General features: G+C 41.7%; 1 protein-coding gene across 10 annotated transcripts in view; it reads right to left on the bottom strand.

Annotated features, from left to right (window-relative positions):
* The window catches only part of PDXDC1 (pyridoxal dependent decarboxylase domain containing 1), a 52,151-nt gene extending 38,905 nt beyond the window's left edge, over positions 1-13,246 (bottom strand). For 7 of the 10 annotated variants that reach the window (XR_016387807.1, XM_089896118.1, XM_089896117.1 and 4 more), the window contains exon 1: positions 128-12,860. Coding sequence is in view for 9 of the 10 variants with exons in the window: in XM_089896118.1 (XP_089752244.1) it covers positions 128-193 (66 nt within the window). In the remaining variant the exon portion in view is untranslated. Of the gene's footprint in view, positions 1-127; positions 12,861-13,052 lie in introns of those variants that run through there. The other 3 variants (XM_089896114.1, XM_022552374.3, XM_022552376.2) reach the window with 3 other exon arrangements.
* Positions 13,247-13,789: the final 543 nt, after the last annotated feature.

The following is a 13,789-nucleotide window of genomic DNA, read 5'->3' as shown; positions in this document are numbered from 1 at the left end:
TTCACTATTAGAAGCAAGGTCCAGAAAAGTATGTATAGTATACTATTCATTTTACTGTTGTAGTAGGCTGAAAAATAGCCCCCCAAAGGATATTCACATCCTAATCCCTGGAATTTGTGAACATTACCTTATATGACAAAGTCTTTGCAGATGTGATTAAGGATCTTGAGATGGCACGATTACCCTGAATCATCCAGGTGAGCCCTAAATTCAATCACATGTATCCACATGAGAGAATTGGAGGGAGACCACACAGAGAGAGAAGACTATGTGAAGACAGAGCAGAGAGAGATTTGAAGATGCTGGCCTTGAAACTGGAGTGATGGAGCCACCAAACAGGGAAGGATGGCTGGCAAGCAATATAAGCTGGAACAAGAAAGGAAGGGACACTCCTCCCAAGCCTCTGGAGGGAGCGCAGCCCTGCCAGCCCTTGATTTCAGCCCCGCGACAGTGATTTCAAACTTCTGGCCTCCAGGACTGAGAGAGAATGTATTTCTGTTGTTCTAAGCCACCCAGTTTGTGCTCATTTGTTACAGCAGCCCCAGGAGACTAATACGCTCAAACATCTGCAAGTGCTTCTAAAAACTTTGGGACGCTTACACAAGCTAGCCATAGTGATTGCCTCCAAAGAATGGCTACAGGGGTCAGAGGGAGTCTTTTTAGTTCATATCCTTTTGGTCCTTTTGGATTTTAGTACCACGTGTACATCTATCTCCCATTCAAAACATAAACGAAACAAATTTTTAAAAATTCTTGCAGAATTGAAACACTCATTTTCCTTTCTTTCTTCTTACATCTCCGTAAAAATTTTTAGAGAGACAATCTTGTTGCCCTGAATCTCTGTATAGTATGAATTGGGTTATAAACAATCACAGAAGCTCTCTCTTGTTCCCCCCTTACTCTTCAAATACACTTCAAGTGTATTTATCTGCTTTTCTCTTCATATTGTCTCTTGTACCTCGTAATAGTTTACACAATGTAGATGTGCAATGAGTGTATATTACCTTTAGTACTGTGTTACCTCCTCAAAATTGTTTATTTTTTAAAGAAATTCTACTGTTTATCAATGTAAGTATCAGAAAATATTAATTCTAGAAGGGACCTTAGGGGTCTAGTCCAGGGATTTCCCACCTGTGTTCTTCTCAGCCTTAAGACTCCTGGAAAGAACTTTGGGGAGAAGGGGTTGGGTAGCCAGTTGGAGCTGCTACCTCTCTGCCCCCCCTTGAGGAGATCAGCTGTTTTTAACAATAGGGTTTTGAGTAAAGTTTCACTTGTAAAAAGTTTCATTAAAAAGAAGAAAAAAAAGTATAAGCATGAAAACCTCTGATTCTGGTATAACATTTTAGAGGAGAGTAAACTAAGAGAGGTACACTGACTTGCCTAGGCTCATGGAACTAATAAATGACAGAGAGGTGCCAGAACCCTGGTTTCCTGATGTGTTTCTGCCTGTTTCTATTACATCACACTGATTCTACAAGAGATTAGAAAATAATCAAATAGCCACACCCAATCTAATTTTTACACGAGAAAAAAAAAAAAAAAAAATCATTAAAAAAAACAGGTGTTTCCAATAAAAATCACGATTTAAACGTAAGCACCAGATGGGTTAGAGAGTAATCTAAAAGGGTCTCCATGCTCTCCATTAACAGTTCTGAGTAGGATGAGGAACAGATAATGGTCAAGAGAATTGATCTTGCTCCTCAGTCAGCTGGTCACCGTCCTTACTACCCTCATCTCCTGTGACACATCAATCCCTGATCATCTGGCCAAATGAAAAGATAAACAGTTTGCTTGATCAATTACACCTCCGTGTTTCATGCTTATAACATCTGCCCCATCTGAAATGTCCTTGTACCTTTTATCCACCTCTAACTACCTATTAAATCACAATTCACTACTTCCAAGAAACCCCTATGGATAAAACCATTTTCACATGTTCACATCCCCTCTAATGATATCGATACCATTTTTTCCTAAACCAAAAATCTGGACTCACTGCCTGACAAATGATTGTATCTATGGGGACAACAGGACGGAAGGCTTGAAACTGGGGCCATTCTAATATGCAACTGCCATTTATCCTCACGATTCTTTACATCCTTTACTATGAATTGTTTTATAGATGATCTTTCCACTATAGGTATTCTCCCCAATTAGATTATATGCTTTTTGAAAGCAGCCATTCAGACTCCTACTAATTTTGACTTCTCTTATAAGACCAAGAATCTAAAGTCAGCTTGATTCTTGGGTTGTCATATTACCTCTGAAACCCCTTAGGAAGGCATGGTATATTGGATATCAACATACTGCCTCTAAGTTCAACACGGCTAACTTCTCCTATAAGATTGAACAGATTTTTCAGTTAAGAATAGACAAAATAGTTGACTTAGTTTAGAAGCCACTTCATATGACAATACTTATTTTTAAACACCAGAATCACATGTGATGACAAGATGTTTACACTGAGAGAGGCAAGAGGGAAGTGCAGCTTCACATTTCTCCATCTGAGTCTCTCGAGAGAGCAAGCACACACTCATTGAATGGAAAGGCTGACATTTAAATTGCTCTTGATCCTACTCTCTTTTAGAGAGTAAAGTGGGGACAGAGGGGAGTGGGTAAAGGGTGCGTAGGGAAAATAGCACTTTTAGTTAAATTTGACTCAATTAAATGGGAATATGATGTAGACCCTCACGTGCTTGTGTTAAGGGGATAATCCAAAATATAAAATGTTATCCAGTTGCAGGATATTAGGCCTTAAGTCAAGAAATGCTCTAAGAAAAATATTTATAAATTGGTTCCTTAAACCATGCCTCCATAAACTTCTACTAAGGGCAGCAACTACTTTCTTATTTGCATTTCGTATCCTCAGTACCTGTTACAGTGCCAGAGTACTTGTGTGATAAATGTTAATAAATAATAGCAGGGTAACAGCCAGACACAAAACAAAATGAGTGAAGAATTAAGTTGAATAAAGATGTCCATTATTTGGTATTTAGAAGGAGGCTGTTTTACAATATTGAGGGAAGAAAAAAAATAGTATTCTATGCCAGGTTCCCAGAAGAATGTCATATTTTTTCAACCCTTAGCATCTAACACAGGATCTGGCACAGAAAAAGGGCTCAATAAGATTTGTGATCCTTAATAATTACTAACACTTACTGAGTTGCTTGCTCTAATTAACACCTTTACATGCATTACTGCCTGGCTAACCCAAAGGCACAGAGTTAGTATGTTTTGGAGCCAGAATTTAAAACAAGGTCTGTACTACTCTAGAACCAGTGCTCTTGACCACTAGGCAATACTGCTCCTCAATTTCATCAAAAAAGTAAACAAAGCAACTCACATTTTGAAAAAGCTCTTGTCTCAAGAACCATAATTAGAGCTAAGTAAGGTCTCATTTTAAAGATAATCCTTGGGACTTCCCTGGTGGTGCAGTGGTTAAGAATCTGCCTGCCAATGCAGGGGACACGGGTTCAAGCCCTGGTCCGGGAAGATCCCACATGCCATGGAGCAACTGGGCCCATGCGCCACAACTACTGAGCCTGTACTCTACAGCCCACGAACCACAACTACGGAGCCCACGTGCCACAACTACTGAAGCCTGTGCACCTATGGAGTGTGTATATCCACAGGTTCACTTTCTAATTACAAAACTACCACATGTTCACTACTGAAGATTCAGAAACCATTATTAGGCCGTTAGTCATTAGATTGCAAATTTGTAAATTATATTTCAGCTATGTTGATTCTGTGTAATGAAGTGGATTCGGTATTTTTGCTTCAATTACGTCTAACATAGATGCATGGCATGGCTTAAAGCAAGTTCAAAACTCCTAAGGAGAACCATTCAACTGTTCATATGATAACTGTCACAGAACTAGACAGCTCATTTTGTAAAACAAGCCCCACCATTCATCCTTTGATAAGCATCTTTTCAACACTTTTATACTAGTTGATTTCCATCACTTTCAGTCAGTGTGGGATATTAAATATTAAATATTAAAATATCCTGCCATTATCAGAAGAAGAAATAGTATATATGTAATGGTAAAATATCATTAAAATTCTCACAATTTAAATGTTGGAGGAAAAAAGTTGAAAGTCAAATGCAAGATAAAATAGTAAAGGAGGTCAGGAAGTAATTCTCTATTTTTCAAGCCAGGAGGAAATTATACATTTATTTGGAATAAGGCAACATGGGTTAATGAAAAAATCACTTATTTTTTGCTTTTGGCTAGAATTATATCAACTTAGTTATGAGGTAACACTGGTACTATTCCTACCCGTATTATTTGGAAGACATTATATTTATCATTTTATTCTACTTCATTAAAAAAAAAAACTGCTGGTCATGACCTGCTAAATTGATTTGACATCTCATATATAGGATGTAACCTGCAGTTTGGGGGGGGGAACCCACACTATTTTAATGGATGTTATTGAAAATTAACATCCAGTTATTAGTAATGGAATAAACAATCATTTGTTAATAAAGTTTATTAACTGAGAAGTTGTTTATAATAACCTTTCAAAAGTGGAAACTACATGGGCTTCCCTGGTGGCGCAGTGGTTGAGAGTCCGCCTGCCGATGCAGGGGACACGGGTTCGTGCCCCGGGCCAGGAAGATCCCACACGCTGCGGAGCGGCTGGGCCCGTGAGCCATGGCCTCTGGGCCTGTGCGTCCGGAGCCTGTGCTCGCAACGGGATAGGCCACAACAGTGAGAGGCCCACCTACCGCAAAAAAAAAAAAAAAAAAAGTGGAAACTACAGCAGAAGAAAAATAAAATCTTAGGGCCTAAGATCTGGGAACTACTGCTCTCCAGTCACTTAAAATTTTCTCAGCTTTCAAATGCTTAATCAAGCTCTTGTATACATTTTCTTCAGTTAAACCAGCCTACCAAAGTGTGACCAAAAACTATATGATTTACCTTCACATGAATTAAGGAAAAAATAATACCTCAAACCCTGAATTCATAAACATTACTGTTTAGCACAAATCTAAGTTTAAAAAAAAAAGGGCTGTAGTGACAGATAGCAGATCTGGGATCCACTTGCAAAGGGGCACAAGGGAACTTTTTAGGGAGATGGAAATGTTCCATATCTTGATTATGCTGGTGGTTATATGACTATACACAACTGCCAAAACTCAAACTGTATAATTAAAGTGCATATTTTTATTGTATATAAATTGTTCCTCAATTTTAAAGAAGGAGGTTGAATTGATTTAGTCGATTGAAAAGAAATATTAAGCAAATAACCGTACAAGTGGTAACTGATGTGACAAAATTTGCAAAGATTGTATATGAATAACTGCTGTTTGAAAAATGCAGAGCTATACATTTAAAAAGAAGCAACGTCCAGAAAAGGGGAAGTTTAAAGAGTAATTTTAAAATATATAAATCACAACATTCATTAATAATAGAAGTATACAATACCATGTTTCAATAAACTTTTTTCAGGGGAGGAATGTTCATTTTGGGGGGTTCTAGGACTATTGACAGAAGAAAAACGAAAGCATGTGAGAATACTAGCTGATCGTACCAGATAGAAGGCCTTGATGTTAACAAATGCTAGCTTCCAACATTTGCATTAGACTTACAAAAAAAAAAATCACTACACAGAAATTACCACAACAGTATAAATCAACTATACTTCAATAAAAAACAAATCACTACCTTTCTTCAATTGATCAACGTTATCAGATAAAGCTCTGAATTGATGTTTCTAACATTTCACCTACTCTTTTGCCTTCCACAGCTTTCTAAGCAAGGTTAATCCTGGATAGTGATAAGCATGCAAGTATCAACTTTCCAAAAACCATATATTTTCCTCCCAGGTGAAAACACAAAGGATGCCTGCTGTCTAGCACTAAACAAGTGCCCCAAATACTACACATCTCAGAGAAGCGATAAGAACAGCAGCAGCTGCTTCAGGAACACAGCTGTTCCTTACGGGTCAACAATGAGAGAAAATATAGGGATTCTCCAAGGTAATAAAAGCACCTTGCAAACCTGACTTACTCATTGGAGCCTCAATTTCTATATCTGTAAATACTTTTGTGTAGTTCCAACAGAAAAGTATTTAATTAAGAACAAGGCACTTTCGTCTATGTCTGTCTTTTAAGAATTGGATACTCTTGGCAAATCTTATTTTTAACTATGCTTGAGTGTGGACTTTACGCTTGAGTGTGTGAGAGCATGAAGACATACTGTACTTATTGGCTCATTAAGCAAAATATTTTAGTTGAAAAGGGATTTGCAAATATTGCATGAGGTGTTAGTATTTAAACTTACAAATCCCTCATGAAAAGAGGCAAAAAAGAACATATAGGGAAAAAAGGGCAAAAATATACAAAAGAGCAGGGAAAATCAGGTAGCAATAAGGAGGCAGCAAAGTTAGTAACACCAGATCAAACCTGGCATCAGTAGAAGTACACAGGGACTTCCTTGGTGGCACAGTGGTTAAGAATCCGCCTGCCAATGCAGGGGACACGGGTTCGAGCTCCATTCCGGGAAAATCCCACATGCTGCTGAGCAACTAAGCCCGTGTGCCACAACTACTGAGCCTGCGTGCCACAACTACTGAAGCCCTCGCGCCTAGGGCCCGTGCTCTGCTACAAGAGAAGCCACCGCAATGAGAAGCCCATGCACCGCAACAAAGAGTAGCCCCTCCTCACCACAACTAAAGAAAGCCTGCATGCAGCAATGAAGACCCAACACAGCCATAAATAAATAAATAAATAAAACAGTTAAAAAAAAAAAGAAGTACACAGAAGGAAAAAAGGGGCATTCAATTTACTTGCCTTAAGATACATGATGAGAAGGCCAGGGATCGAAATCTAAATTTCAAAAAATGTATTCCAAGAGAATCAATTCACTTAGACATTTTATTTTATTTTTTATTTTTTAAATTTTTATTGGAGTATAGTTGATTTACAATGTTGTATTAGTTTCAGGTGTATAGCAAAGTGAATCAGCTATACATATACATATATCCACTCTTTTTAAAATTCTTTTCCTATATAGGCCATTACAGAGTATTGAGTAGCGTTCCCTGTGCTATACAGTAAAGTCCTTATTAGTTATCTATTTTACATATAGTTCATTTAGACATTTTATTATGAGTGTTTGCCAATAACTACACGGATGGAAAAATACCACAACAGGCAAGCTCTATTTCTAAGAAGTTTACTAGTTTATCTGGAATCACATACTTATTCTGGAACAAAAAGAAAATTGCTTAAAGCAAAACATGCTATAGTCACTGGAAAAAATAAATTAAGATATGCTTCTTAAAGAAGGTGTTTCCTAGGACTTATTGGGGGATCAATTCAGAAAGATAAAGATATCCATTACCCTTATCAATATCATTATTTCCAAAACTGAATTGGAATTATGCAGGTTTAATGTTGCCAACCTTATCTTAAAAATAATAATTCTAAGGAAAGGAACCCATCAATTCCTTCCTTCTATGTATCTTCAGAACTTTACTGTTGTAAAACTGTAAACTGTGTGAAACTGCCAATATTCAGATATTTCTAGGGGACAAAAACAGCAATTTCATATGACTGCACCAATACAATGTCCAGTCTAATAAGTAATTCAGTCTCACTAGGCTCCTGAAAATCTCACTGTAGCAAATGTTCAATGTCCCTGAGTTGCACCTTCAAATTGAAGGCTTTACTGTGCTGTTTCTGTTTTTCTGCGCATAGGAAAAAGATCTCAGAAAGGTTTACTTTGCCCTCAGTCATTTGAAACTCAGAATGCCTTTTCCACAGGCACTGGGGGAAAAAAAAGTGGACAGGGCCCCAGGCTGGGCCTCACGGACTAACTAACCTTAAGGCAGCTAAACACTGAGCGTTCACCACAAAAAACAAAAACTACTGCAATAGTAACAGAAATTAAATAAACAAAATATTAAACTCAAAATAGTTTTATGGCCCTTGACTATTGTTTGGAGGGAATGGATTTAATTTAAGTTAGATAAGTTTCTGAAAGGAATTTTTTAAACATTTTCAAAGTGACTGGAGGCATATTTTTTATATCTAACTTTAAAAGGTAAAATGGCTTCCTTTCTCTTATGTTCTACCAGCAATAACATTAGGCACAAACAAAGTAAAAATCTACATTATATTTACATTTAAAACAAACCTAGAAAAGCCATGATTCTGAACTAAATATTCTACCTAAAGAATCTCTTCCACATACTCTTTCCTGGTCACTCACTCGATGCCCTTTGTTTCTTAATTCCTGTGATTCTTTTTACCCCTCTTTGTTATACAAGGCTTTGCCTAAACTTGTATGCCCCTTACTATAATGTAACCTCTCCCAGGGAACATGTCTTATTCACCTTGTGTCTTTCTCAGCCCTCAGCACTGGGCTTTGACCATAGTTGACCAGCAATAAAAAATTTAAGTCAAAACAGGTTTCTGCTTCAGGTGAAAACATGACTTTAAGCTCAAGCAACTGCTATCTATAATTATAACTCATAATTCTAGATAAGGTGGAACACACAGGACTGGGGACCACCAACAGCTCTGCTAACTACAGCTGAAATTTTGAATAAATCGAGAACCACCAACGCCATAAATTTTTAGGATCAGGAACTTTGTGCCACGCTTTCCCTGACACCCAGCATTTGATAATCATTTACTGCCTTAGGCACCATGCACCTGTATGCAAAACCCTCAATCATGATGATATAGAGATCAGCTTTAAATGAACGGTAACATTATAGGCTATCATATCCTCACAGAAGTCCTTCTATTCTAGGTAAGAGAGGGATCTACAAAGGCTTATCACAGAAACTGGTCATTTCAAGCTTGGCTAATAGGGGTTCTTTATATGAGCTTTTTAGGTAAAGAGCAGGAATAGAAATTCTGGTAGTCCTTATCAGTAATGATCAGCAATGTTCCATCCACGCAGCTCCTACTGCCCCTTATAAACAGTAAGGTGGTAACAGAATTTTCCAAAATCAGGTCCAAGGGGGTGGGGGGAACTTAGCTCAGGGTGAGTACAACAGTAAAAAATGGGTTTGGTTGTAATTATTTAGGTCAGAAACAGGGTCAAGGTTGCCTCTTTGAGAGACAAGAATTAGATATACGGTAAATAAATAAATTGGCCCCGCTCTATAGCACTATCCAATAGAACTTTCTGTGGTGAACATTTCTATTATCTGTGCTGCCCCAGTACTGCAGCCACAAACCACATTGTGACTGCTGAACACTTGAAATGTGGCTAAATGTGACTGAGGAACTAAATTTTAAATTTATTTAATTTTAATTAATTACATTTAAATTTAAATAGCCAAATGTGGCTGGTGGGGTTTCCATGGTGGCGCAGTGGTTTAGAATCCGCCTGCCAATGCAGGGGACACGGGTTCGAGCCCTGGTCCAGGAAGATCTCACATGCCGCAGAGCAACTAAGCCCGTGCGCCACAACTACTAAGCCCACACACCACAACTACTGAAGCCTGCGCACCTAGAGCCTGTGCTCTGCAACAAGAGAAGCCACTGCAGTGAGAAGCCCGCGCACCGCAACGAAGAGTAGCCCCACTGGCCGCAGCTAGAGAAAGACTGCACGCAGCAACAAAGACCCAACGCCGCCAAAAATAATAAGTTAATTAAAAAAAAATGTGGCTGGTGGACAGTGCGGCTCTAGATTCTCTAAGTCAGTGGTTCTCAACCAGAGGGGATCCTTTCACCCCCAGGGGACAACTGCCTCAACTGGAGATGTTTTTGGTTGTCACACTGTGGGGAGGAGATGCTACTGGCATCTAGTGGGTGGAGGCCAGGGATGCTGCTAAACATTCTAGAGTACACAGGACAGCCTCCTACAATAGAGAATTATCCAGCCCAATGTCAGTGGTGCCAAGGTTGAGACATCTGCTCTAAGTTTACTCAAGGTTGGAATTAAAAGTGCAAAACAGGGCTTCCCTGGTGGCGCAGTGGTTGAGCGTCTGCCTGCCGATGCAAGGGACACGGGTTCGTGCCCCGGTCCGGGAGGATCCCACATGCCGCGGAGCGGCTAGGCCTGTGAGCCATGGCTGCTGAGCCTGCGCGTCCGGAGCCTGTGCTCCGCAACAGGAGACGCCACAGCAGTGAGAGGCCCGCGTACCGAAGAAAAAAAAAAAAAAAAAAAGTGCAAAACAAACTGCTATACACCTTGTCTAAACATAATACCCAGGAAGAATGAGATTTTTCCAAGCAGCAGGAAAAGATCTGGGCTGTTCTACAAGTATAAAGTAGCAGGTTTTTACTAACAGGTGTTATGTAGGTGTGTTGAGTACCTTATTAAAATCTTCAGCATCAGCGTTATTACTTCCTGTGGCATTTTTAAACTTGGATATTAACATAAGTAAACACTGTGAGATTTGTTCCTTATGAGTTGGACGTACATACAGTATTGGGGGGGCTGAGGCGCCAACTCTTCTAGTTTGAATTCCTTGTCCCTATAATTAACCTATCTATAGTTTCTCTGGATGTCACTAATTTTGAATACAAAAAGAAAACATATATTGTGAAAGAAAAGCAAATCAAGGCAAGAAAATGGCTCTGTCATCGCAGGTCTGCATGTCTACATATTAAAGAAAAAGCAAGGGTACAAAATTATATTTGGACCAAAGGAAATGTACTCAGTGATTCTATTAAACAATGATAGCACACTACATTATAGAGTGAGAGAGATTACTTGAAATTTTAGAGGATGGGTATCAAATAACATTGTAGTTTCTGTAGCCAGTCTAAATTATGCAAGGATTAGTGTAAATGGCATCATTCAGAACTGCTCAAATAGTTCTTAAATTTATACTAGCAATGTAGAATTTAACCCAGCAGTCTATTCCTCAAAGAAACCAGAATAATGGACACAATTCAATGTTTTACTTTGATTCAAACTGTTTTTCACAACACAAAATTTTCAACATTCATATTACAGCAATGCTTTTTCTTTTCTGCCCACTTAGCACCAAGAGAAATTGTTCATTACAAGTAAAGCCCTGTCTTGCTTCAGGGAATATAAAAATAAGACACAATACTAGTTCTGAAAAACTTACATTCAGAATTTACACACTGGCCTAAGGCAGAGACTTCCAGCCCACACATTCTGAATTCCTGAAAGATCCCTGCAATTTTTGTGAATGTGCCAGGCTTAAGCATGCTGGAGTTTCAGTACCTCTTCAGATCTTCATTTGAAGAGTTTAAGATCTTTTATCATCAATTAACATTTAGGGAGCAACCACTGTAATCTAGTAATCAAATACCAGAAAAGTAATATTTGAAGCAGGATTCCAACCCATTCTGTTTTGCAGATCTGCCTATAACGAACTATTCTTGGAGGAAAGAACACTCCAGTTCTTTAGATTTCTAACTGAAATGCCACAAAGCCCCTCCCATCTTCTTTATAAAATTGTAAAGGAAACAACACTGAAGGGACATTTTTAGCATCATTTTGTATTCAACCACTGGCGTTTGTATTCAACTACTGGTCCACACACGGTGTAGACCAGGGGTTCTCAGCCTCAGCACTACTGATAATTCTCTGGTACAGGGTCTGTCTTGTGCAATGTCGGATGTTAGCAGCATCCCTGGCCTCTACCCACTAGGTACCAGCAGCCCCTTCCTAACGCCTGATTGTGACAATCAAAAGTGTATCCAAACGTTGGCCAAATATCCCCTGGGGAACAAAACAGCCTGGTGGTTGAGAATCACTGATTTAGACTGAAACTCAAAGTACCACAAGGTAGACACTGTGCTCATCAAAAGCCTGGGAAGACTTTATTCCTAGACAGAAAAACATGTAACATTCACCACAGAGGCGGTGTAAGAAAAACATATTATCTTTGTCCTTTCTTGATTCCTTCCACCCAATATATGAGAAACAACGGAGGCGTAGGCTATACCACTGTGTGCACATGAAGACATCTGGCTCAACTTGTACAATTACTCCCTTCAACTCTCCAGTGACAAGTGAACAAATCCACGGCAGCTGCTGCATTGAAAAAATGACAAAATATGTTACTTCTGCCAGTTCAAAATTAAAATAAAGCAGTCTTGAAACACTAGCATTGCTCCTGAATTCCACATATATGAAAAACCGGGTCTGGACAAGCGGACTCCCAAGCTTGAAAAGAAAGAAGGACTTTGAGGGAGGGCAGAAAGTCAGGGTCTGAAAGTAGGTATCCGTGAAGAAATCCAAGCACTGGTTCTCATTTACCAGCCCTAAATCCGGGACAATTAGAATCCATTTCACATGCCAGAGCGGTCAGCCAGGTACATCACGCTGCTGTTTCCCCAAGAGGAAGCCAGAGTAAAACCCTGCTACCAGTGGATTTCCGACTGACCTCAGGGTCCCCCCCTCGCCACGGAAAGGGGGAGCCAGAAAGTTGTGGAGCAGCAGCAGTCCCAAAGATGAAATTCACAATCTACAGAAGCCCCGCCCCTTTCTGGACCTCAGGGGTCTTTCAAACTACTGCATCAGAATCACGTGAGGACCTCGTTAAACCCACAGATACCGGTCCCGTCCCCCAAGGTTCCGACCCGAGGGCTGAAAATCTGGATTTTTACCAAGGGCCCCAGGTGATTCCTAGGCTCGCTGAAGATGGCAAATTACTGCTTGCACATCTCCCTTCCTAACTTGGAGCCCACAGACAACCTACAGGTTTCCAATTGGCTCCGAAACAACTGGGGCTTCATTCCAGGCGCTTCTGCGGCCGCAAGTTGTTAGCTCTGTCATCCGAGAGGGTGAGCCGAGCTCTCGCAGGCCCCAAGGTCGGCCCCGCGGCCCCCGACTGGGCTCCGGGTCGTTCGCGGCCCCGGGCAGAACCCGGCCCAGCCTCTCCCGGCCCCCGGGGACCCCAGAGACCCCCGGCCCCGTGACGTGACCAGGCCCCAGCCTCGAGCGACGGGCCGGACGCCCTCGCGGCCAGGCCTCCTCAGGCGACCCAGTTAGCCCCCGGCCCCCTCCCCGGTCACAATGGCAGCTCGCGACCGGGAAACAGGCGCCCCGCAGGCGGGGGCCTCGGGCCGCCGCTCCGCATCCACCCCCGGTACGGACCTTCTCCAGGGGCGCGTCCATGTCTAATGCGGCCGGTGGAGCCCGACAGAGGCCCGGCGATCCCGGGCACTACTTCCGCCTCCCGAGCCCCGCCGCCGTTTCCACGCTGGCAGCGCTGACGTCCCGCTTGCCCGCGGCCGGCGGGGCGGAGAAAAGAAGGAACTTCCTGGCTGCGCAGCCGGGAGTGGAAAGCAGGGCTCGGGAAGGCGGGGGAGGCGGGGGAGGCGGCCCACGGGGAGGCGGGGCCCACGGGGTGGGCGGGGCCCTAGGTGGGCGGGGCCCTCCAGGCTTCCGTACAAGGCCGTCACGCCGGCCAGCCCAAATGTTTCCAGGTGAGAGGGGGAGAATGGATGGCGGAGCCGTTCCAAACTCTCTTCAGAAGCCTGTCCGGTGTCAGAGTAGAAGTATAATAATTACAAGGGGTCACTCATGTAGCAAAATGCTGGAAATACTGGTAACGCACCTCTACTTCCGGGCCTAGTGTTCCAAGTTCTCCCCGCTATCGACATTCCTCAGGAATGGAACAGGCCATTCACCACGGAGAGGCGGGGCGAGCGAGCGCCCCCGCGCACGCGCAGCTTCGGTGGTTTCCTAGGTGCTCAGGGCTTCGCGGGTTTCAGCTATTGGACTCCTGACCAGTGACCGCTACTCTGAAAAGGCGCTGATCAGAGCTGAGGTATTTGTTTCAGACCTTACCGCAGAATTCTAGACGGAAACGACTTTGAGACAACTGGCTC

Source organism: Delphinapterus leucas, chromosome 15, assembly GCF_059928025.1.
Source record: "Delphinapterus leucas isolate spDelLeu-1000000601 "Yukka" chromosome 15, BTC_Dleu_Yukka2, whole genome shotgun sequence".
NCBI classification, from domain to species: domain Eukaryota; kingdom Metazoa; phylum Chordata; class Mammalia; order Artiodactyla; family Monodontidae; genus Delphinapterus; species Delphinapterus leucas.
The sequence above is the reverse complement of the archived record's forward strand: the minus strand, read 5'-3'. Positions and strand labels throughout refer to the sequence as shown.